This window comes from Bradysia coprophila, assembly GCF_014529535.1.
Source record: "Bradysia coprophila strain Holo2 chromosome IV unlocalized genomic scaffold, BU_Bcop_v1 contig_144, whole genome shotgun sequence".
In the NCBI taxonomy this organism is placed as follows: Eukaryota; Metazoa; Arthropoda; class Insecta; order Diptera; family Sciaridae; genus Bradysia; species Bradysia coprophila.
The window spans coordinates 1,912,996-1,939,532 of NW_023503373.1; the positions used below are offsets into that span (position 1 = coordinate 1,912,996).

The window sequence follows — 26,537 nt, forward strand, 5'->3', positions numbered from 1 at the left end:
TTACGTTAAATTTATAGTTACCATTTTACACTTCGAGAGTCACAAAATCTTAATACATTTCAATAGCATGCATAATAAGTGTATAGAATTTCTGAAATGACTGAGATAGATACATAATGGCAACGCAACAAAAGTAAACTTAGAGATTAACCACATTAAGTCGAACGTCACGATTCCACAGTATATCCCACAAAAAAAAGCGGTTCGGAACAAGTTTTTGTAGTTTAACAATTATTCCGACGTTGAGTGTAAGCATGTCATTTCGAATTTGATGTAATTGTAGTTGGACACGTTATAGTCGGAATGGAATCGGTAAATGTTCTGTAGTAGTTAGATGGTTTAGGTCAATCAATTATTTCCATTTACAACGTTGCCGTAATTCTTAGTATTTGATTTGCAAGAGGGATAATTTTCGATGAAACTCTTCGTAGAGAAAACGATGACTGTGACGGATTAAATAATTACAAAAAATTGTTACTTCGTGTTACATAAACTCAACAAAATCTCACTCGTCTAGTCCCACAACTGTAGAGAATTAAAAAACTCGTCTCAGTCATCAAATTATTAACGTCTTTTCAAATATTTACGCCAAAATCAATAACAATTTCTTCAGTCGAAACTTCAAATAAACACAAAGGAAAATTCTAATTTTAAAAATATATTTTTCGCCAGCCGTAGACATTACAAATTGTGTCTATGCTTACATTAACTCTGCTTTTTCGAAAAGTAATTTACCGAAATTTTATAAAGAAAATCTTTTTCGGTTTTTTGTTTTGTTTATATAGATTAATGGAACAATGATCTTTTAGAGTTACGTTTTTGAACTGTCCGACCTTGAAATTAATTTAGTGAATTTAAGCGATAGATTTGTGTTATGATGGTAACATCAATTAAATTTATCTAAATAGTCAGTGTCTGTGAATGAATGATGATCATGAAGCTTAATTGACTTAAATGAACAATTACATTTAGATCATAGAAATAAACACTTTATGATAAGGAGACAGTGTCATAAGTAACATTGGTTGTTTATTCAGTTCAGTAAGTTCAATTCACTTTCGACTAACTTTTTTGCATGTCTGAATCTAAACAAAAATGAGTTGAGAAGATAATTTTGAAAAAATAGAACGGAGACATATACGCAGAATAAGATTTAATGTGGAACACAAAGTCCTCCAATTGTACCTCCTAACCGTTCATTCCTTAAAAAAACGTCTCATCCCCACCCCGATACATATTTTTTAAATCTCTTGTTGTTTTTTACTCTATTTCGCGGAATGAGTCATGTTTCCAGACAACGACGAAAAATATCCTAAAGCAACAATTTTATTGCTGAAAAGAGATCCTCTCTGAAAGCAATAAAGAAAATGCCACAAAGGATTTTTTTTTTCGCTTTAAAAATGTTGGTAGTCGAAATTGCTTTTGAAGAATTTCTGCGTAAATCATCAAGGTGGAGATTAAATTCCAATAAAAAATTTACTTTGTAGGTATTTTCGTTGCAATTTCTTGTTTTTTTGAAGTTGTTGTTCTTATCGTTTCTAATTTACAGATTAATTCGCTTTCCATTGAATTGGCATGTCTAATGCCTGCATTGTGATTGTGTGTATACAAAATACAATTCGAATGACAACCTATCCTTATCGTTCAAATAAATAGATTACATTACTAATGTATCGAAGGTTACCGATAGCAATGATAAAGAGACTGGTTGCAATAAAATTCATGTCTAACCTTGACGAATTTTAGTCGCATTCATTTGTCACAAAAAAAAATGTTTTTCCATCAAAAAAATGTATCCAGCGCATTTTTCCATCGATCAAAAAAAAAATGATTTTTTATAAAATTCATTGAACTATGAAACTATATTGGAAAATACCAAGACACATGTGATTATTGTACCGAAAATACAATTCCATCATTACAAATAAATATTATCTTAGCGTCACATATATCTAGACAGATTGGTGATTGGTGACCTCAAACTTGACATTGTTATTTCGTTCGTAGTTAGATTTGTCGTTGTATTTGGTTCGTATTTTCGTAAAATATATTGAAGAAAAAAAAGTTCATGATAAATGATGAATGGCCGTATACGTTGTCACAACGTATATATACCGTTCAAACGTTACAATAAGAAAAATGTAATTTCTGCAAATTTATGAACAAAAAATGTCTTGGGAAGTATATAAATACAGACATTTGTGTACAGTTTATGTACAATTCAGTAAATGAGATTCCATGGGACCATGGGAGGTGATTTAGTGAATGCTAACTTGTTCGCTTCTTTCAAATAAATGTGCCCAGTAATACGAATAGGTCGAAGGTGTGACAAGCAACATTTATCGTTCCAAAAACAGATTTTATCTATATACGAAATCCGGGAGCGGTTTTGCGTAGTAAAAAAAAACTCTTAACGCAAAAATGCGCGTGTCGGTATACATCTATATTACTTCTGGCGTTACGCACTTGCACGCTCAACCCATCCGTACAGTAATTTAAAGTCATCACCAGTAATTTGATGTCATTACAGTCTCAATGTAAAAGTTGAATTAAAAAACGACTACAAAATGAATTATTTTCAAGAGAATAAGTAAAATTATTTTGTTTTAAACTACTTTGTATTCCAGCATCGATATGCTCTGCACGTAGTAATATACTCAATAAACAATATACAGTTTGTTGTGTGAATTCTTAAGTCGTTTACGTGTGTAGCTCGTTACTTTTTTTAAATACTTTTCCATTGTGGCAACTCTATCGAGGTGTCATAGTAAATTGTTTTAAACGTTATTATCCATGAATCGACACTATATTTCAATTTATCATAGTAAGAAGTTAACCGACATTACTAACAGATATATTACCTTGATTAGGACATGGGTACAATGAGGCTTTCGCATGACCAATTCAAACAAATATTTCAATCAACAGTATAAAACTAAATGATTTACCTCGTCTGCAGTTGAACCTAAAGCAAAAAAAAAATCTTTCAGTTTTATCCTTTTACAATCACACGACGCAATTTAAAATCGGACAGCCGCTGAATACGAAAATTATTTCACCTTTCATTTTATTACATACCACCACATCATCTACGGAATATGATGTCTGCCTTTTCGTATTATTATTGCGGTCTTTCCGAAACTGATTTCTTTCGAAGAAATTTTTGATCAGAAATTACGCAAATTATACAGGTTTTTATATGTACCGTACAAGTTAAGTTGTTATTTGGCGAATAATATTTTAACGAAGATGGTTGCTTTCGATTATTAACGAATTAAGCGAATCAAAAGTACGCAGAATTTGCAAATTTAAACCGTTAACATCAGGAACGAAATTTCAGGAATTATTCTGTTTATACAAAAAAGACTTTTAAATTCCTTGCCCATCACTCACTGTCTGCACGCAACCAGTTATCACAATTGTAACAATATTCCCGATACAAATCACATAGCCACGCTGGATAGTTTCTATCTTAAATATGTTCAGTCATTTGTTTCCAATTTATCTTTAATGCTCTTATTAGATACACATTGCATCTAAAGGTCCAAATATGACACATTTGAACGAAAATAATTGAACGAAAATTAGCTTGACAACACTGCAATCATAATGCCAATTAAACAGCAATTAATTTGAATCAACTTCATAAAAAATACGTTTCTAATATCAATTGTTATTATAAAATATTAAATGGAATTAAGGCCATTCCAATATATAGATATGGTGGGCATTAACAATGCACTGGGTCGATTATGCTAAATAAGTCATTTGAGGTGAATTTCATAAATTGAATTCACAATTTTTGTTAATTTTTACAGTTACGAATGTTTCAATTCAAATTTTAATGATTTTTTTTTTGTCTATTCCTCCAGGTCGTGAAGATCTATCACCATCGAGTAGTTTAAATGGTTACAGTGCAAACGATGCGGATTCGAAAAAAGCGAAAAAGGGACCAACACCAAGACAGCAAGAAGAACTTTGTTTGGTGTGCGGTGATCGGGCATCTGGGTATCATTATAATGCACTCACTTGTGAGGGTTGTAAAGGTAAGTCCACCAAACATTTTAATAGTCATTTACGTAAAAAGGGATAAAAAATTGAAGGGTCCAGTTTTCGTGTGAAATGTATTGATCCGAGGCGAAGCCGATATCAAAATCACACAACAACGTAACTTTTCATTTTCATCCCGAGTTTTTTAATTGATTCTACATTTCCAAAACCAATTCACTTGTTTTCCTACTGATGTAATAAGCCATTTTTCAACGAAATCAATTCTAATTCACAAAATGTGGTTCGCTCTTTACAGGCTTTTTCCGGCGTAGTGTCACAAAAAATGCCGTATATTGCTGCAAATTTGGTCATGAATGTGAAATGGACATGTACATGAGACGGAAATGCCAAGAGTGTCGACTGAAAAAGTGTTTAGCTGTTGGTATGCGGCCCGAATGCGTTGTACCGGAAACACAATGTGCAATCAAACGGAAAGAGAAGAAAGCACAAAAAGAGAAAGACAAACAGCAGATACCACCATCGTCGGTGGTTACCACTACAGATACCTATAAAAGTGAAATACCATCACTGATGAAATGTGACCCACCTCCACATGCCGAGTGCACGGTAAGTTTTATCCCAATTTCTGGAGCCTCTGTTCACGCCGCTAAACGACCCTTAAACCTATTTTAGCAACTTTTATCACAAAAATTACTGGACGAGAATCGAGCCAAACATGTTCCTGCTTTAACAAACAATCAATTAGCTGTAATTTATAAATTAATTTGGTACCAAGATGGATACGAGCAACCATCTGAAGAAGATCTGAAACGAATAATGATAGTGAGTACTTTTGAAATAAACATTTGGTGAATGGATATTTAACAGAAATTTGTGTCTCAATCCAACAGAATTCGCCGGAGGATAGTGAAGATCAGCATGATGTAAATTTTCGACACATAACCGAAATTACCATTCTGACAGTTCAATTAATTGTTGAGTTTGCCAAAGGCTTACCAGCATTTACCAAAATACCACAAGAGGATCAAATCACCTTGTTAAAAGTATGTGAACATCTGATTTACATTAACATTTCCGATTTGTTTGGAATTGCTTTCTAATTCCGGTACGAATTGTTCCAGGCTTGTTCCAGTGAAGTAATGATGTTACGTATGGCACGTCGTTACGACGCCGAATCAGATTCCATTCTATTCGCCAACAATCGCACCTACACCCGAGACTCCTACATAATGGCTGGCATGGCGGACACAATAGAAGATTTATTGCATTTCTGTCGACAGATGTACTCGATGACCGTGGACAATGTGGAATATGCGCTGCTAACAGCCATCGTGATATTTTCGGATCGACCGGGTTTGGAGCAAGCTGATCTAGTACAAGCCATTCAGAGTTATTACATTGACACGCTGCGGATATACATTCTGAATAGGCATGGTGGTACAACGAAATGTATGATATTGTTTGCGAAATTGTTGTCCATTTTAACCGAATTACGAACATTGGGCAATCAAAATTCCGAAATGTGTTTCTCACTCAAATTGAAAAGTAAGAAATTGCCGCGATTTTTGGAAGAGATCTGGGACGTACAAGATATACCACAAACAAAAGTTGTCACAACAAACGGGAGCCAATCAACGGAATAGTAATTTTTTGCTCCTCCAGAACGAACCGAAACTTTCATTCGAGGTTTTTTTTTCGTATTCGTCTCAGAGGTTCTTGTGTTCTTTCGGTTTTGTTTCTTTTTACAGTTATGGGATTAGAAATTCGATCGTTGTGTGTGCGGCTTTGATTCAATTCATTCCATCCACGAGATATCAATATTACGTGCGGGCGCATGGATAGGTATGAATATCGTCGATATTACACGTGGAATGAATAAAAGAAGTTGATTAGATTGACGAGATATTGAATTGAACCCTATCTTTCTTTCTTTAAAATTCAGAAATTTAGAAATTCTTAAAGAGTTTTATGGAATGGAATCTTCACGAATTGAATTCATGAAGATAGACCCTGAATTGGACAAACATTTCGAGCGATTTTTGAAAATCAACGAGAAGACTTATCTTCTTGGCTGTCAAAAATCTTTCGAAATGTTGATCCACACAGTTCAGCTCAATACGTAATCTGTCTTTTTTACTTCTTTGGCTTGAAATTCCATTACAACGATGGACGTTATATGATTCCATAACTGTAATTCTTAATGTTGTGCTGCTATATTCAATACGCATGGAAACAGTAACAGTACTATCGTGTAGTCTCGTTCGCGATAAAAATGATTGGATTTTCACTTTAGTATGAAACGAAATTTTAAAATGCAAAGGGAAAGATAAAGAACCTATAAATATGACTGGAGCCTTGTTTCATATAAAAAGAGAGATCTAAAAAATCTCCCAGTTTTTTATTTGCATTTTCATTTTTATTGAAACAATCAGAAATTGTAGAAAAATTAAAACAAACAAAAATTCTATTCAAAAACCAACATTACAAAAAATGAATATTGGCTCCTTATCGTTTGGCTGTGACTTGTTAGTAGAACGCTAATTTTAAATATTTAAACATTTAAGGATTACAAAATGGAAGTCTATAAAAAGAGAGAAAATAGTTTATTTGAAGAGAGTGTGGTATAAATATATATATAAAAAAGCAAAAAAATAATAATGAAAATATGTGTAAGGAAAATGACCACAAAATTATTATTATAAAGATAAAAACCAATAAAAGAAATAACATTAAAACAGAAGAAGTATAAATGGAAAATCTAATATAAATTATTATTAAATGAAAGAAAGAAGTAAAAAGGAAAAGTATAAATAAAATTAAAATTTTTCGATTAATCGTAGATTAATTTTTAGTGAATTTTTGTTTTTCTTTTTTGTAATAAAATCCTAAAAAATATTATTATCTTATTAAGAATAACATCAATATCCAATACCGTTACGTTTATTAATTATTAAAAACAAAAGAAAAAAAAATCTTTGAATATAAGATGTGTACTAAAAATAAAATCAACAAAAAAAAAACTTAAATTTATAACAAAAAGAGAAAGTCTACATACAACACTAAATTTAGTATTTAAAAGCAAACGCAGTAAAAGTTACACAAACGAACCGATTATTTAATAAACAAAAACAGTGAGAGAAGAAAATTGATCAACTTCACAAAATCATGGATTGATATGTTGAAGTGAACATACAACGCAATTCAGATTCGAAATTATTGAATTTTATAAAATTTTGATAATTTTTCTTTTTGTCTATTCTAGTCAAATAATTTCGTTTTATTCTTTAGATTTTCTTTCGATTAATTGGGGTCTACTTACAGCAATGTTTTTTTTTGTTTCCTCTGATTGTACAATCGAAATGTTAGATTATAGGAACGAACCAGTCCATCTAGTCTTGTTTAGAATAGAAGATTTCCTCTCAAAATGCTAGAACTTAATCTGTTGATAAAATTATTGGTTCAATGAAATTTGATGCAAGGGGTTGCTCGTTTTGATTTACCAAAAATTAAGACGGTGAATAATGACCGTGATCTCCAGAGCAAAATGATTATATTTCATTGAGTTATCACGATTTCTAGCTAAGTTACGATGTTTTACTTGGTTAATCATTGGTAAATCAATGGTTAATCACTGGTAAATCACTGGTTAATCATGGTAAATCACTGGTTAATCATGGTAAATCACTGGTAAATCAGGTTAATCGAAAAGAGTGAGCAAACCGTGACGAACGTTTCGTTATTGTCGTTTGGTCGTTTAGCGATCTTCGCAAAACATCTTTGCAATACAAATGTCATTTAAAAGTGAACATGCCCGGTGTTGTACTTGGCGGAAGAACCGCCATACAATGTGGAATATATATTCTGCCGCAACAAAATTTCTGGTTTTGCCAATGGAATTTATCCGTTTACAAAAAACAAAAACTTTTTACCGTTATTTCACTCAAATTTGACCAATATCGCGAAAATATAACGGTGACTCAATTTAACGTAATGGTGAACCCTAATCAAACAACGTTCTAATATTACCATTCATTTACAATGTATTGGCCTGCGTGTAAATGGAATTTATCTCACCCAGTGCACGTGAACCTCCACTATTGATAGTTCTACTAGTTCTACTTTGATTGCTGACAATCAGTGAACGAAAGTTTGATTCTAAATCATGCAATTCGACTGACGATTCTCATATGAAAAAATGAAATGACAGGTCCCACACAGTCAGAGGCAGTGATTTCAGCATAAATTTGCTTCATCTGTTTTTGAGCTGATCCACACATACAATCAAAAACTGTTTATATACTTGTTTAAACGGTTGAAGCTGCTGCACGCACGCGCGTGGAGGTGGTAAAACCGTGTAAACAGTTTGTGTAGATCAGCTGAAAAACAGCTGAAGTGAATTTATGCTGAAAATTCACTGCATTTAACTAAGATATCCGATAGATATACCTTGCACTTAAGTATCAAATTTAATATTCACATCCACCCATCTAATCGAACAATTATATTCACTGGCGAAAAGAATTACCAATGTAAAGTCATTAGAAAGTTTCTTTAGTCCAAGTTTCTCGCTTCACCCTGTTCTGATCACTGAAGGTTATCATTCCTACTGCTCCATTTTTATATCATGTTTTTCTTAGACGCATCTCTCCGAACTGGATTTTTCAATGTCAAAACAATGAATTTTTAGAATATTTTCAAGCAATCATACCAGTGAGACACCTATTCAAGAGTGTCAGTTAACTGTTTGGTAGAGATTTTATTCAATCAAAGGTTTCAATCTATGCAACACAGTATATAGCTCAGAATTTACCATTTTAGTTTGTTTATATTATTTGCGATAAAATTCAATAATTTCATAAGAACCTTCAATTAGCAATATTCATGTTGAGGAAAATAATCACAAATTAGGTGAAATTGAATCAATTTTCTAAATTAATGTGTTTTGGATTAAAAAATTGCAGTTCAATGGAAAACAAAATTTATAGAAATGAAAACATAAACGACGTTAAAATGAAAATGTTGCAATATTTTTTAAATTTAAAAAACAAAAGAAAGAATAAAATTTCGACAGACAAAACTATCCATTTTCTCTCGTAAAACAAAGCCTCTATAAATTTATAAAAAAAGTGAAAAATTTAAATAATTGTAAAAAGGAAGAAAAAAAATTTAAAATATTTTATGCGAATGGTAAGAATCACAAAAAACAAAACCGATAAATAAAAGAATTTTAAAAATAAAAGAACAAAAGAACAACAGTTAGTACGAAGATTATGGAAACGAGGTGCCTTGAAGATAAAAAATTATTAAAAATAAAAATGCGAAAATTTCATTTCGATTCGATTTAAAGAAGAAGTCAAATGTTCTCCCACCCCAAGATAAAAACATTAATTCAAAGTTTTAAAAAAATGAGACTTTCTGGATTACTCGAAATGAAGTTTTTGCCTGAAGATAAAACTGAATAAAAAAGACGACTGATATGGGAATGGTGCAACAAAAAAAAAACATTTTTTTGTTTTCTCTTTATTTTCATTTATTTAAAAGAAATCAAAATTCAAAAACTAAAAAAAAACATTTTTTACAAAATTAAATAAAATTATTTAAAAACGAAGATATGAAGAAGAAGAAGAAGAAGATGAAGAAAAAAAACAGAAGATCGACGATGATATGATAGAAAAAAATATATTTAAAAATAAAAGGCTGATGTTTGATGATAATTAAAATTAGGAATTTTCTTCTTGTTTCGATTTTTTACACGCATTAAATTAAATAATTTTTTGAAAATTGTTTTTAATTAGAAATTATGAGATAATAAATTCGATTTAGAATGTGTGTGAGCGAGAGAACGCGAGACGATATATATATAAATGTGATTTGAAAACAAAATTCGATTGGCTTTTTTGAGTGCATCTATGTACACATGGATGGGAGATTTATTTTGTAAGATTATATCATTCCGTGTATAAATACTGAAAAGTACACAATTAAACAATTAACTCAATGAATTCGACTAAACAAAACGAAAAAACCCACACTTTTCAATTGTTCGCTACTTCGATAAATTTGATTCGCGTCTCTGAAATGCTGACATCATCACTCTGGAACAGACCCGGGTGGCCATATTGAAATGCACTTCGCTTTTAGCGCTGCTACGATGAAAAAAAAATTGAATCGCGGGATGTTAGAGTTTAATACGTTTTTCGCCTTGCTCGGGTCGCCTTTCGGTAGTATAGATTTTGGGGACCTGCTGTGAAAATTAGTTCTCGCTTCGCAACAAAAATCGAAAAACCAAAAAGATCATCGTCTTAAACAAACCTAAACGAGTCGGGGCAACCTTTGAGTCTCCAACATGAAAATTTTACCTTCTTTTTTATCGCGAATACGGCCACCCTGAAAATGACTTTGTCTTTTTTGAATTAGACTCCCTCGGAAGTAGGACGTCCAATCGGAGTACTGGCATTTAATCCTGCCAAAACGTGGTTCCAGTTCACCCTAAAAAGAAAGTAGCGAACTTCAATCCCCTCATCATCGAGAAATTCTGCTCGAATTTTCATTGAGAAATGAAATCAGCAAAAGGTGAGAGTTGAGACTAAAGAAAAAGGAAAATCAAAAGTGGCGAAATAAAGGCTAAAAATTACATTTCTCTTATCGCGAGATTATTATTTTTTGAACATCGTTGGAACTGAAATAAATTAAAGCCGTCCCGATATATAGATCAGTAAATATAAAAAAGAAACTGAGAAACGATTCGCTTGATTTATTATTTTTGTTAGAGGTTTTTCTTTCTTTTATTTCAGTTTACTTTCAATCAGAAAATTAAATTGAAATTAAAATGTTGCGATATTATTGCATGGGGTCAAGGAAATTTTACGGGACAAATCAGCTAAATCTCATCAGCGACATTCAATACAAAAAACAGACAAAAGATTAGTAATGCGAAAAGAAAAGCAAATGTGTGGTTGTGACACGAAAAAAGGCATTGCATTTTACAAATACAAAGATTGTTTTTCATAGATTTCTTGTAACCGAACCCTTTCCAACTGATCAGAAACTTCAAACAAATGTAAATGAAGAATGAGTTTTAAAGAAAGAAAAAACAGACAAAATGTGCATGAAATGTTACATTGTAATTATAATAAAGGCAGCAGTCAGCATATTTACGGAAAAAAAACTTGCAAACAACTTGTATTTAACAAACCTTTTACAAACGGCAAGTGTATCTCATTGTAATAGTAATAGTATATTACTTCCGAGTTTCCAAGTTGTGTATTTGATAAGTGGGGTGTTACAGCCCGACCCGAAAGGGTCCACTTGTCAAATAACAACTTGAAACCTCGTAAGTACAATGCTTTACGTGATTAGGCAATGTAAATGAAAATGAAACATGCCGTAACACGTAAAATCTATTACATCTTTTGTTTAAAATAACACCTAATGTTTGATATAAAATCTTTTACTTCATTAGTTTTACCATAAATTTTGCCAGAGAGAACCTTAGCCAGATGTCATTGCTCTTTGTTGACGTAGTTGTCGATAACTGATGATGACTAGCCGTTTCTAAAATGGTTTAATTAGTACTTCAATCTTTGGTTTTATTATATATCGATACAAACAAAATAAAAAATCTGTAGTTACTTGGAAGCAAATGGTATATTTACAAAAAGAACAGAAACTTTTGAGGATCGTGGCTTCAACAAATTTGATTAAAATTTGAAAATATTTTGATGTTCAACATTTTCATGTATTTGAGTATCATTCTGTTTAGTTGAACTTTCATGAGGTAACATATTAAGTGAATTATAATTTAGTTGTCAAATCGAAAGGGAAGAACCATCAAAAGATTGATAAGTTGACTAAACGTTTAAAAAGTGTTAAGAGGCCCCGGCACCTAGCTAAAATTGTAGCCTACATTTGTGTCCCTCATATTTCATTTTCGATGATATCTTTCCATCAGAATCTTTTGTCAAAAATGTACAACCGCAATTCCAACCACGAATGTGTTAGCTTTCAACAGCTTTCAAATGTATTTTGGTTGTAGTCGTTTGACCAGCTCTGAGAAAAATGAGCAGTTTAACGAAATTTTCATAAACTGCTCACGTTTTTCAGAGCCGATCAAACTGCTACAACCAAATATATTTTCTGTTGAAAGCTACCACATTCGTGGTCGGAATTGCGGCGTATTTTTCAAAAAGGATTCTGATGGAAAGGTATCATCAAAAGTAAACTAAAATCCAATATTTAAAAATCGCCCTAATGTATGCTTCTCAGCAAAGCATCGATGCCTCTTAAGTAAAAATTCGACTATTCGTGGAGGTACAGGTAGCCCTTCTGTTTATAGAAAATGTTTTGCTGAGCAGGTTCATGTTTAACGGTTTAACCTTTTACAGAGTGTAAACAAGCAAATGATCAGGCTAATAATCGGGTCTATTACTTCAATAGATAAAAGTATTGAAAGTTGATTTCAAATCTTGTACTTCAATATTTTAACATATATTTTACAATATAACGGACCATATTACCCAGAGCTTGTCATTATTTGTGTCGTTGTATGTTAGAGGGTAGGAAAATCTCTCGTGTCGTACTTGATTCTGAGACACAATATTGATTGGTTTCTTAATTCTTTCTGATAGGTCCTACACGTCCTTCGAATCAGACTAAAATATCTGTTACTATATCTTATGACTATTGTCAGTGTCAATGTCGTCGGTTAGGCCCTAGTTATTAATCACAATAAATGCAACCAGCTGAAAGCTATACATGATAGCTCTACTCACTAAAACGTTCTCTAGGCAATCTATGATTTCGGTGTAGATTCTTCAGTAAAGATTATTTTCTGATAATGTCGGTTCATTGTCCATGAACCCACTCGTATTCACTGAACCGATGAAACGTTTTGAAACATGCCCAATTCTACAAAACGAAATAAATTTCATCTCAATGTGTTCCAAGTCGGAACAATTAATGACGACCACTGGCATTGGGGTGTAACCAGGTATAACATAATAGCTAATTACGCATTGTCGATGACTTGTTTCGTCCATTGGTAATCTACAAATTTCCGTATCGTTACAACACGCAAAATTTTATTCAAGATTCGATCAAGAACGCTTCGTTCCTCCTTCAAACAATTGTTTGGCGCGATGGAAGGCTAATTGCCTTTTGATTAATACCATTTAATCGAGTCCATTAAATTTGATTTAAAGTCTCCGCCAGAGAGTTTATTCATTGTGTATTTTTATCGCGACTTTTATCAGCCCATTCATGTTACTTTATTTAGATTTATAAAGATGTTGTGCTCAACGCGTTAAACTAGTTTTTGTTTTCTATCAAGGACTGACCATGCATTAATTAATTTACATGACAATAGATTTTTCGATACTCTGAAGAATCGAGTATTATACAGATTGTGTTTGGTGTATATTTATGCAGATGTAGTCAAACGAGAATTTAAATTCGCTTGATGTTGTTGATTTCTTTCGAAAAAGAAGAACAATTTAAACGAAAATCGTAAACTATTATGAGCACATATCAAGACAGGTGTTTCGTCTTCTTTTTCTAATTAATTCCCACCAAATGTGAAGAAGTCATAGTAAATGCCATATAAAGGCATTGAATCTCAGAGCATAGTTTCCATTTATGTTGTAAAAATTGTGAATACGAGTGCGCATCTGGTAAAACAAAAATAAATAGAAATCTGTGATAGAGTGGACGTATTTAATTAAACTTTAATCTCTCGAAGTGTCGTAAGAGGCAACCGTATTAAAATGAAATATTTATTGATCGCTTGTATTGCGGTTATAATTAGCCAATTATGTGATGCACACGAATACTTATACGACCAAGATGACTCAGATCTAAGTTGGTTGTATGACAATCAAATATACGCTAATGGATATTACGGTGATTTCGATGACTATGTGTAAGTATGCCGAAGTGCAATGATTTTTTCGTGCTCGTCGATTTGACTTGTTAATCTATTATAGACCGAATAGTTACCGTAAATCAGTGCAATATCCACCAATTGTAAGCTATGATCCGAGGCCTTACTATGTTGACGATTGGAACGATGACTACCCTGTTTATTTATCATATGAATCGTTGCCACGCATTCAAAAGAAACCAGTTTATTTTAGACCTCCTCCTCCTTCTACTACACAGCAACCATCTACTGACGGATATTACTATCCAGCTCCTCAATCTAAATATCTACCGCCGAACAAAGAAGCAATACCATTCGCTCCGGCTAGGCATCCAGTTGCACCAAAAAAAGTAGAGCGACCATCCACAGATGGATATCACTATCCAGCACCCAAAACTGAATATCTACCCCCAAGCAAAGAAGCGATATCATTTGTTCCTACTAAGAAACCAGTTTTACCATCAACTGATGGATATCACTATCCAGCACCTGAAACAAAATATCTACCGCCAAGTAGAGAACCGGTACCATTTGTGACAACTAAAAAACCAGAAGTACCGAAAGCTGTTTATCTTCCGCCGAAGGCGCTTTACCTACCACCAACAAGAAGACCAACTACAGCTACTCCAAAGACAACAACTAGGCCTGCAACGACAAGAACAACAACTACGTCAAAGCCTTCCACTCCAAAGTCTCTGTATCTCCCTCCAATCATTGTTCCAGAACCATCAGTAGTTGGTGAATATCTACCACCTCCACGTGAATTAGCACACAATTTGCAACCACCACCGATTTCAGGGGGAAAGCCGATTCTATTTAATTAAATCTTAGAGGTTGAAATTAATTTAAATAAAAAAAAACTGAAACTAATGCTTTGCGTGGTCTTTTATTCTTTGGACTAAAACGGTCATCAAATCGTATAAATCTATTCGAGAACCTATTAGGTTCTTTAGGAAAAAAAACTTATCAATCTGTAGTCGGACCAGATTTTTTTCCCTTTCGAATTGGAAGCTCTGATCGAAACAGAGTGTAATTTACTGTAATGAAATTCAAGTAAACAGAATGAAGCTGTCAGGAATAAAAATCAGAATTAAGAGGGAAAAGAAACGTAGACAAACACCTGGAGTTCAAGTGAACGGAAAATTACAAAATATAATAAAAACTAAAAACAATATTCTCATATGCAATTGACAAACTGGTAAAAAAAACCTTTATTAACATAGTTAAATGATGAACAAAAGTATAAAATAAAAATTATTTAACAAAATGAAATTAAACAAAAAAACAAAACCGCAAACCAACTAAACTGAGCCGTGTATAAAAGAGTTTCACTTTTAACTAAAAAACAAAAAAACAAAATTTACTTTTCGAACACAGAACTAGCAAGAAAGATAATTTAAATAAAACTAAAGTAAAAGTAAAAATAAACAATTTTTCGGTTAATTAAAGTTTTTGGACCACCATGCCTTGAGGGTACCTGTTTGCTGGAAATGTATGTTAGAAAAGACGATATACGCTGAAAAATAGTTGGAAAACCAGTTTTAAAAAAAATGAAAGGAAAATGGAAGAATTATTGAAATACAGAAATAAATAAAAAAAAATATTATAATATACCATCAAGTACCTCACAGTTCATACCTCCATATAATGACGAAGAATACTTACACAGTTTAAATAGCAAATGTAAATATATGAAAAATTATAAGGAAAAACAATTTAAAACTAAAACTAAAATTTAAATAACAAAAAAAATTATTAAAACAAAATAGTTTTCCAGAGTCCGAAAAGTGACAAAACAGTAATATTAAAAATGAAATAAAATTCAGAGTAAAAAGTACATAAATATTTTATAAAAATAGAAATTTCTTCTGTTGAATAGAAATATATACCAAGAATAAGAATTCGATAAAGAAACCCAAAAAATTTACTTCTAAAAATAAATATATAAATGAGGTGAGAGGTACTTTACCAGTAAAACGCTTTTCGACAAAACTGCCGCAAGTGATCGTTTGTTAAATTTCCCATTAAGAAATCATTTTATTTTTAAAAGTCAATAAAACGAAACGAATATGGTAAGCAATCTTGAAATCTTGGTGTAATAAAAATTATTTGAAAATCACAAAAAAAAATTTTTTTCGAACAGAATGACACACAGAAATGAACATAATAAAGGAAAACCATTTTGCGTTCAAACTTAAAATTAAAAATCTGTTCTAGCTTAAAATTCATCAATGAAATTATAAATGAAACAAAATCCATCAAATTAAAGCAAATATTTCGTACAAATAAATAAATAAACAAAAATCTTGTTGATAAAATCAAAGAAAAATTGAAATTGAAATCGCACAAAACATCAACTTTACATTTTATGATTTTAAAAGAAAAAAAAAACGACAAAGCTTTCAAAATAAAGTATAATATACAACACACTGCCAATTTGTGAGTGTTCGAGACAAAAAATGGATCGAAAAGTAAAATATATTTTATTTTATTTAAAAAAAAAGTCGCACAGCAAACATGCTAACCAGTGCCGATTAGTAAATAAGTTAATGTCGTGTAACATTTGTAGCAAAATAATTAGAAAAATAATATATTTGTACACATTGATGGTTTAGCGCAGCTAAAAATATAATACTTAGGGTCATCAGTCTCTTTTTGACCTTCTTTCATTTTTCCCTTCGATTAATTTCAAACCTCAAAATGCATACGCTTAGAAGTTTTTGTTTTGAGTCGCTTTGCAAATGACATCTTTTTAGCCTAAAGAGAAAACTAATTGCTGGATTTTGTTTCGGTTCACCTCTCACCCTTAACCATCTTAAAATGGGATGATTTGTAATATAAAAATGATACAAAATTGCATTCTTAAAGTAATATTGATGTAACAATTGAACGTAAAATACAAAATTAAATTAAGCAACAAGAAATTTTTGAAAATGAAATTTAAAAAAATAATTTGTGTAACTTATCAAAACAAATAAAATTTATCAACTTTGAAAATCCCAATTGAACTGAATTTGCGGAATTAGATGATTTTTCTCTCTAATTAAAAACAGATTTATCTCAAAACAGTTTGAATTCTTTTCCAAACCTTTAATTCCGTAAATTCTTCGTATAACGTTAAAATGATATTGAAAATAATATTTAAAAAGTAAATTGGTTTGCAACGACACGTGAGCATCAGTGAATATTTAAAATGGTGTGTTCATCTACAAATTTTTTTTACGAAGAAAAAAACTAATTGGCTTTTATACTTAAATTTAAAGAAAAAAAAAGAAATTGAAATACTGATACAATGAAAAGACTTAAACCTTTTTTTAAAAAAAGCGAAAAGGCGAATAAATTGGCGTAATTATTATTCTTTTTTATACGAAAAAAAAACTTTTATGAACCCGAATTTGACGACACATTATGATATCGAAATTAAAATTAAAAATTATTTTAAAATTGTTTCATTTTTAAATGAATAAATTATGATATGTAGGCATGTCAAAATGGATAAATTAACATTCCCCGTTTACCCCTAAAACTATGCAGAATTTTCCACTTACACAGCAAAAGTGTTTCGTCAGAAACAAGAATTTAGTCAGATTTGGTCGACTTAATCTTTGATAAACAACAAAAAAAAACTAGCCTCGAGGCTTCAAAAAGTCTGTCTCTGAAAGTAAAACTTATCACCGCCGATAAATTCTGTCTGCAATACACCCAATATATAAAAGACCTAAGATCACGATCATTTTTTGAAAGAAACTGAATATGAGATGAGTACTGTGGGTTCGTACACCTAGGCCCGCCATACAGTACACACATTACGGTTAATTTCTCCATTTATGACATAATGTTTGACTGAATATGGTGCTCTTTATCATGATAAGGCGAAATCTTTTTTTTTTTAGAAAAACGAATATTTAATATAAAATTTGGACAAATAATTCCAAATACGTTTACTTATTTGAACCGATTTGAACTAAACATACTGCCACGATTGCAATAAGATTACTTGAACTATCGAAAATAATAGTCTAGTAATTGACTGTTGGGTCTGTCGTCGTCTTCAACATTTAAAAAAAGGAGAAGAAAAATCAACGACTGACTCAATAGATATTGTAACTGCCATGTTTGCTATTCTCTTTAATTTCAATAAGCAAAATTTCTATTCGGAATAATCAATCAAATTGGTTCTTTTAAGTATGTATGCAAAATGAACTTAAAAAATTATTATTTGAAAATACAGAACTTGGCGTCATTTCTCAAATAAAGGCATAGTAAAACTGGCCCATAGACACTGGATGAAGAAATTGAAAAAACAATCAAATTAAAAACTTTGTAGTACAAGTAAGATTACAAAGACAAGTTTCGTAAATAATTGCAAGGTTCTGACATTTCTCGTCAAGTGGTTGGATTTTTTATTTAAAGATCCAGTGCTTTTGTCATTACGAAACTGATGATTAATAGTATATTACTTCCGAGGTTCCAAGTTGTGTATTTGATAAGTGGGGTGTTACAGCCCGACCCGAAGGGGAGGGCTGTATTCCCCACTTGTCAAATAACAACTTGGAACCTCGTAAGTACAATGCTTTACGTGATTAGGCAATGTAAATGAAAATTAAACATGCCGTAACACGTAAAAGAGATTTATTTTTGCACACCTTGCATGTTTACAAACTGCCAACAAATTAATTTCTTAATGATTCCAACAGTCTCATGGTAAGCTTTTCATAAAAAGAAACCGAAACCATTGAAGTCATGGAAGGCAAAATTGTCTCTGTAATTCATGGCGATATAAGTGATTGAATGAAAGCTGAGAATATCAAAATATTTGAAGCTATTTTCAACGTTCAGAAAACGAAGATTTGTTTCACTTATACACAATAGTGATATCGCAGTAACACTGCTTTAAAGACTTTAACTAATTAAATCTATAAACACATAGATGAAACAATCAAGTTCATCAAAGTAAATTAATCACATTTAGATAATCAATCGAAGGGAAATAGAAACAATAGCAGGAACAGAATGTACAATTTGTACATCAGAATCTAACGATAAAAATAATCCGTGAGCCTTTATTTGTGAAACATAAATACGACAATGTTAAAAGTTTCGTAAGACAAAATTTAAGAGAATGATTATGGTTCTACTGTATACAGAACGTAATACTAATACACACATAATAAACGAGAAAAAGAGTAAAAGAAAAACCTAGAAACTTAGTAATTTATGGCATTACAGCAAATCTATCAGTTAAAGAACAGTGCATAAGATTATTACAAGAAGTAGATATTATGAATAATAATTAAAGAAATGAATTATTAATAAACACACCTATACATTCAAGATTGATGCAGATATTTAGAAATTTGTGAATATATATATTTAGCTCTGTAAAATAAAATTATAAATAAAAAACACAAAGTAAATAAGAAGATCATTCAAATATATAAAATAGTAAGTAAAAGTAATGAGTTGCATTGTAATCTTTCTATTAAAATTATTGTTTCTTTCGTTATTTAAATGAGAATTAATGTTTAAAAAGAACGATAAGAAGACAACCTTACCACAATTCTCATATTACTTCCAATATTATTTAGACATTGGTCACTTAACTTTGAAAAATAAATCCATACATCCAACCATTCTTGAAGGTGCGTACATAGATCGATAAAATTGTCTGCGAAGTTCTTAAAAAATGGATTGGTTAACTTACAAAACGAAAATATGGTCTTAGGGTCTTAGCACAGAAGACGAGTGAAAATTTTTACAAATTTATTGGAATTCGTAACTTTGTCCATGAATTCAAGAGAATCGCCTCACTGGTATGTGGATTTTTACGATCTAATGCATGTTAGCCTAAAAAACGTTGCCACCGAATTGCTGCCTCCGATTTTATCGAATGTCTTTAAGTATTACACTTTTAAAGTTGTCTAACGAAGCAATTGTGTAAAATGATCTATATGAAAGAAATATAAAGATCCACACGTATCATAAAAACAAACAAGAAGCGAGTCATATTATACGCAATTTTAAAGTTAACAAATCCGTAGTACAATAGCGTAAACTTCGGTTTAGTCACTCGCCTCCACTAATATGCAATTGGTATTTCAATTCGGCTTCACTTATATGTTAAGTGTGTTTCATTTTGCCAGGTCTGCAGGTTAAACTTACAACCAACTTTTGACCGGGAAGAAACGTTCGTAATTTGCATTGCATTCACAGGTTTCTACTAAAGCGATGTCTGCTTATAGCAAAAATTACCAAGTTTCTGAAGGAAGAGACGAAGGTGATGGCATTGAAATTTGCTAGTATCCACGAACTTAGATGAGAACTTTTTGTTTTTCAGAACCTTGAAATTCACCATCATTTTTACATTTTGTGTCTCAGCGATATGCGTAAAATATGTAACTCCGTATATCAGTTATTTACTACCTGTTTTGGACGATTGATTTTAGGTAATTTCACGAGTTTCAAGCAAATTTACATCAAATCCATCAATTCCAAACAGGTATGTACGTATTTAACTTTTCATGCAAGGGGACGAAAATCTGTGAACAATTTAAAAAGTTGAAAACTCCAGTTTTCGTGTGAAGTTTGTTGATTCCGAGACGAAGCCGACTTATTTACCTAGTAATGTAATAAGTCATTTTCAACCCTAGGTAAATCAAAATCATGTAACTAAACTTTACAACCAAGTTTCATGAACCTTTCTCGATCTCTGCACGCAGCTATGAATATGAAGAACTTGTTTTCTTGTAAATGTAATGATTACAAACAATGACCAGTGCAATTGAAATTTAGTTATAATTTGTATGAAAGTAAACAAAAAGTCGTAGTTTATTAGTTTGAAGATGCAAAACAGTAAAAAAATTCGAAATAATGATTTAAATGTAATTAATTAAGACCAATTTCTAATCAATTTGAATAAAAATAAGTAAAAAGAAATTTAAAGCTAAATTATTTTTAGTCTTAAATCATATTTAATTTTTGTGAATTCAACAGAATGTTAGAGTTTATTTTAGTTATATAAAATAAAAAGAATAACAAATTAATTAATTAAATTTGTTTTGTTGATTATATTTTCGTTGAGTGATGCATAAATTGATTTTAAGCTGAACAATAATGAAAGAAACAAAATGAGAAGAGTGCAAGATCACAGTACCAGAAAATATTATTAGATACTGTGAGATTATAGTGTGATTTTTAGTGTTGGAAGTAATATTTTTCGTTTAAATTTCTGGAAAAATGAACAGCAAATTCTTCATTATAAATAAATTATAAAAAATGAGAAAGTAAAAGTTCTATTAAAAGTATATTTAAATCTATATATAAAATGAATAAAAGAAAAACAGAAAAAAATATGACAAAAAAATCAAGAAAATAATTTAAAATAGAAATTATTATATTGGAGTGTGCAATATGTACAAATTTTACTAATTTACTTTTTTTATATAAATGAAAATACAAAAATAAAAGAAAAAAACCTATTGTGTACAGCAATTATCAATTATTATTATTAAAAGTGAAAAAAATATAAATTAAAGTGGAAATATAATATTAAAAACAGCAGAAAAAATGTTAAAATAGAAATGTCTCTTATTTTTTTTATACATAAAAAAAACTGTAATAAAAACTATAACACAAATTATGGACGGAAAGGATTTTTTTTTGTTCTGCCGAACCTGTATCGGCCAAAACTGAACCATATTTCCAGGTGGAAAATTCTGTTCGTCTCTGTCGCTAACTAAGGGTCATTAATATAACGAAACGGGATCAATACGCTAGGCAAGCTTCTTCCCTTCGAAGCGCAGGCAAGCCAGTTTCGCTTACAACTATGCATAAATGTATAATTTTTTCGAGAAACACAACTTCCGTAAATCATTGGAGCCAGTTCAAATTCATCAAAACGAGCGAAGAACTGATATCGATAAATTTAATAAGAACCACACCAGGTATTCTCTGAATTTCAACGAGCGTTACATAAAGCCGATGGATTCGTAGAAAATCCTGTGTCAGTCGAAAGCAAATGCTCAGAAAATTTTTAAAACTAGAAAGTGTTTCATCAGAATATTCCGAAAATCGAAGAAAATACTAAGAAAACTAAACAAATCCTTGAATATCCAGCGAAACCCGTGGCAAAAACAGTATAGAAAATCTTCTCAAGAACATACAAAATCCACAGAAAATCATTGAAAATCCCCAGGCTTGTCTCTTATAAAATTATTTCTCAACGAACTTTACAAATATCCGCCGCACAGTGTTCCAAAATGTTACTGCCACATTCATAAATCTATTTTTGACATCAGTACGTCACTTTGCGACCCCTTTATGTACCGAATTACCATACAGTAACAGTAGAATTTTGAAAAACCAAGAAAATTTTTTGTTGGTTTTTTGGGTTTTGGAGCCCATTTTCCCCGTGAGGGGATTGTAAATTTTCCTTGTTAAATATAAAAATTATGAGGACGTTGCAACTTGCATTGAGACACCTCAAGCATACTCCTTATGGTATTTTCTATGTTCCCGAACCTATCCGCTCACCAATCGCTGTAAAACAGATATCTTATTCCACATTTTCATCAATAACCAAAAAAATTCAAAAAAGCCTCATGAAATAAAATCGTTGTCTCTAACATTTCTGCAGTAGTAAGTGAAGGCGAGAGGCAGGGGAACATAGAAAATACCATAAGAAGTGTGCTTGAGGTGTCTCAATGCAAGTTGCAACGTCCTTAAGATTTTTATAATTAACAAGGAAAATTTACAATCCCCTCACGGGGAAAATGGGCTCCAAAACCCAAAAAACCAAGAAAATTTTTTCTTGGTTTTTCGAAAGTCTACTGTTACTGTAGGGTAATTCGGTACATAAAGGGGTCGCAAAGTGACGTATTGATGTCAAAAATAGATTTATGAATGTGGCAGTAACGTTTTGGAACACTGTGCGCCGTTCGCATAAGGCGTTTTAAAAAATTATTTGCCACCAGAATTTATATGAGGGATTCTTTTGAAAAACAGCCTACCAAAATCGGACGCATTTCTATTAGAATTTTTTATATGTGCTTAGAAAGGACTTCGACCCTAGAAGCCGAAACCGCACTTTCAAAAAAATTCTTCGAAGCTTGTGTGGCTGGTGAAAGGTGAGCAAAAACCGAAAAATTGCAATTTTCTTACAAAAATTTCTCCAGTTACACGTGCCGTACAGGGTCGTGTGGGGTGTCATTAGAAAGGTATTCACATGTACTATTGAGCCGAATAGGGACTTGATGGTTTTAAAATTCATCCACACTGAAATAAGTGTAGTTAAAGTTTTAAACCGAAGACTTACACTGTTCTTACAGAAATTTCTCGAGGTACACAAAACGTACATGGTCGTGTGGGGTATCATTTGAAAGGTAATTGTATGTGCTTTTGGGCTAAATCAAGAAAGTGGAATTTAAACTAATAATCATGGCCTTGTACAACAGGCCCAATTACAGCCTAGTTTATCAACACTCTGGAGACTCGACCCACTTATACTATCAAGATTTTACGGTCGTCTTTACCTTTCATTATCCGATGCAACTGCAGATTTCAGTTTCCTAAACCAAAAAAGTGGAATTTCAACAACAGCCATGTTATGTATCTATATCTATATATCGTCGGGGACATGACTAAAAGGCGTCCTACCGTTTTTAAACGAATATATCTTTCGAACCATACATCGGATCGACTTCAGGTAAGGCTAAAAATTCCACAAATGTTGCCAGCATTCAGGATTTATCTAACTCCGACTAATGGTTCAAAAGATATAGTCGTTTAAAAAACGGTAGGACACCCCTTCAGTCATGTTCCCGACGATATTATGAACTATTCTCTACACACATTGAAATGTAAGCTATTTTGGAAACAAATGTCTCATGAAAATAAAGAGTATCGAGTGGCCTATATGTTTTTTAGATTTATGAGGAGTGGCATACATGTGGAGTCACACGAAAAACTAGGAAAGCGTATCATATCATCTAAAATTTGCACAATAGACATAAATCGTAATAATCAAATACATTTGCTTTCATTGTACTATTACAACTTAATTACACTTCACAAATGTTTTGTTGATTGGTTAATTACAAATTCTAACATTTAATATAAAACACCTCAACGAATTTCAATTTAAACTGATAAGAGCGCACACAAACACAAGTCCGATTAATCATCGTATACAGTGTGTTAACACTCGAACCACCTCTTGTCTTATATATATATATACAATGTGTTTAAATAGAATCATATCACAGACGAGGTTGTGAACATTTTCGATGTCATCGCACATGGTCCGTTAGCTCAGCTGGTTTGATATGATAGGTTGTTGTAGTAATGAAAATAGTTAAGCAACGGGGAAAACATGGCCCATTAGCTCAGCTGGTTAGAGCGTCGTGCTAATAACGCGAAGGTCGTGAGTTCGATCCTCCCATGGGCCAGATTTTTTTTTTATTATTTTAAATTTAATCATTAGAACCGACAATTTCTAAAATAAGAAATTACCAAAGAAAATGAAGAATTGATCGGTAGAAAATACGATAAGTGATCGCTAGAGAGATTTCGTTAGTAGGAGATTAGTACTTTCAACAATTGAACAATTGAGCGCAAATAATATGTAATTTAAAAGGCCGGAAGGCCTCACTCATATTATGACATGAAATAAACTAACTAACTAACTAACTTGCTGGGGAATGGGCAAAATTTACCCCTTGTCCCCGTGACCGTCTCATATGGAACCAAGTTTATGAATGATCTGAAAAGTAATATTGTTCATAAAAATTCAACCTTTGAATTTCACCACATAGTATGGAAGAAGTAGTCAGACAGAGACTCTGCAATTAGTTATTCAATTCCTTTCAACTGTTTTTCAGCTGGTCAACTCATAAAATAATAGTAGATTATGGAACTGGTCTACTAAATGCGTTATTAAAACTAGGTCCCACCTTTTGGGTGGGTCAGATCCCTTAACTGACAATTTTTTCAATATATTTTTAATCAGTTTCATTTTATTTTCCGAAACAAATAACTGATATAAAAACCTTCGCTTAAGTACAAATTCTTTGGAAAAGCACTTTTTCTGTTCTCTATTTTCTTGTAAATTTGCGGACATATTTTTGATCAACAATAAATCATAGATAGACAATGACTCGTGTGAATTACGGCCCTCGTTCCGATCTGCCCGCAAACTTCTTACTCGTGTAAGTTGTATATTATTCAGTTACTTAGTCTTATTGCTAACGCTAATCAAAAGTAAAAGATGCGAATGTGGAACGATTAGAGGACTCTTTCACTTTGGTACAATATAAAATAGTACGGTACACGTTCTTCCCTTACACTTGTGTACAAAAAGGAAGCCCCCCGGGTACTTACTACATTCACAAAACATTTAATCATTAATAAAATAGCACGACTCTGGCCGCAAAATTCATACTCGTGGGAGTTTTAAAGTTTTCTGTTTGATTGTTTTTTAGTATCATTCCATACATTTGAATAACGATTCAGAAAATGGTTTTTCATAAAATTTTATAAATATTTTATGTCATGGCGTGAAATCTGCTACTTTTGCCTGTGATAGCTCACTATCACCATTATAGAAAACTATCATGCGTGATAGCTGACTTTCGCGTGACTTTCCCTGACTATATCGAAATATCACCGTGATAGCTGACGTTCACCTGAATATCCCTGACTATAGCCACCTATCACCGTGATAGCTGACTATCATGCGTGATAGATGTAGAAAACTAACAGTCAAAATCAAATTCCATCAAAGTAATCTTTCTCGATTGATTGAATTCCCAACAGTGGAAAATACTGTTTTTTTTGGAATAACTTCCATATCCTTAATCCCATATAGTCCATCTTCGAACTTAACCTCAGGAATTTAATTCAAGTTATCGTGTTTACAAGCAAAATATTGGAACAAACAATTCCGTTTTTCAAAACATATATGTTTTGGTTTGTGTGCAGATGTCCGGTTCTTGCAATTTGCGCCCCTGAGTTTTTCGTCTCAGGTTAAGCAAAATTGGTATGTGCGACAATGATTTTGTCGTTTGCTGTTGTGCTTCACTCGCCGTTGATCGCTTTAGCAGTTATCATAGTTTTACTTATGATGTTACTTCACTCGCGATTGTAATTTCGTAGATGCAGTTACGGTTTATGACTTGAAAGATTAGATTTAGTCTCTTTTCTGATGTTTCCATTGTAAAGCCGACTAAAGTTGATCTTTGCAGATCGAGTGCTACCGAGTCATTCCCTGCAAATTGAATTTCAACGTTAGTGTTTTGAAGGACAACTGGTTGATCTTTACAGATTGAGTGCTGGCGAGTCATTCTCTGTAAATAGAGTTTTGTCATCTGGTTTTTTTTGGCCAATTAGTGTAGCTTGAAGCCATACTTCACTCACTACGAGATTTTCTTCTGCTGTTGTTCAGTATTTTTCTACAGAGAAGGCTATGAAACATTTTCAGTCAAATTGACTTCAATCGAAGTTTTTTCGCGAGATTTTTGCATTGTTTTTCCGTTTTTCCATTTCGTTGTTTCGTTGTTGTTGTTGCTGTTTGCCGGTGATTGTGCAATTTTCGCTGGATGGATGAATGATCAGA

At 32.0% G+C, this 26,537-nt stretch overlaps 2 protein-coding genes, 1 long non-coding RNA gene and 1 other non-coding gene across 7 annotated transcripts in view; 3 read left to right on the top strand and 1 right to left on the bottom strand.

The window, feature by feature from the left end:
* LOC119071184 (ecdysone receptor) overlaps positions 1–6,784 on the top strand; it is a 106,575-nt gene extending 99,791 nt beyond the window's left edge. For 2 of the 3 annotated variants that reach the window (XM_037175955.1, XM_037175957.1), the window contains 5 exons: positions 3,873–4,046; positions 4,307–4,617; positions 4,684–4,833; positions 4,902–5,054; positions 5,133–6,784. In XM_037175955.1, the coding sequence (XP_037031850.1) occupies positions 3,873–4,046; positions 4,307–4,617; positions 4,684–4,833; positions 4,902–5,054; positions 5,133–5,654 (1,310 nt within the window). In that variant the 3' untranslated portion in view covers positions 5,655–6,784. The remainder of the gene's footprint in view (positions 1–3,872; positions 4,047–4,306; positions 4,618–4,683; positions 4,834–4,901; positions 5,055–5,132) is intronic. The other variant, XM_037175956.1, reaches the window with a different exon arrangement.
* A 4,663-nt stretch (positions 6,785–11,447) lies between these two features.
* On the bottom strand, positions 11,448–21,849 carry LOC119071366. Its single transcript, XR_005086633.1, has 3 exons — positions 21,838–21,849; positions 18,012–18,013; positions 11,448–11,585 (listed from the first exon to the last, which is right to left on the bottom strand). It is a non-coding gene; the product is annotated as an uncharacterized LOC119071366 (long non-coding RNA).
* LOC119071277 (extensin-like) lies at positions 12,891–15,506 on the top strand. Of its 2 annotated transcripts, XM_037176143.1 has the most exons (3): positions 12,891–13,927; positions 13,992–14,289; positions 14,395–15,506. In XM_037176143.1, exons 1-3 carry the CDS (start codon positions 13,773–13,775, stop codon positions 14,749–14,751), a joined length of 810 nt encoding a protein of 269 aa, XP_037032038.1. In that variant the 5' UTR covers positions 12,891–13,772; the 3' UTR covers positions 14,752–15,506. The 2 variants fall into 2 exon arrangements, with proteins under 2 accessions (XP_037032038.1, XP_037032037.1); XM_037176142.1 differs by having other exon boundaries at positions 13,992–15,506.
* Positions 21,850–24,298: 2,449 nt separating the features above from the next.
* Trnai-aau lies at positions 24,299–24,372 on the top strand. Its single transcript has one exon. It is a non-coding gene; the product is annotated as a tRNA-Ile (tRNA).
* Positions 24,373–26,537: the final 2,165 nt, after the last annotated feature.

Excerpts from the sequence above, each read along its gene's own strand:
- LOC119071277 (XM_037176142.1), top strand. The coding sequence starts at position 13,773 with ATGAAATATTTATTGATCGCTTGTATTGCGGTTATAATTAGCCAATTA. Across the intron at positions 13,928-13,991 it reads GGTGATTTCGATGACTATGT|ACCGAATAGTTACCGTAAAT; the intron begins GTAAGTATGCCG and ends AATCTATTATAG.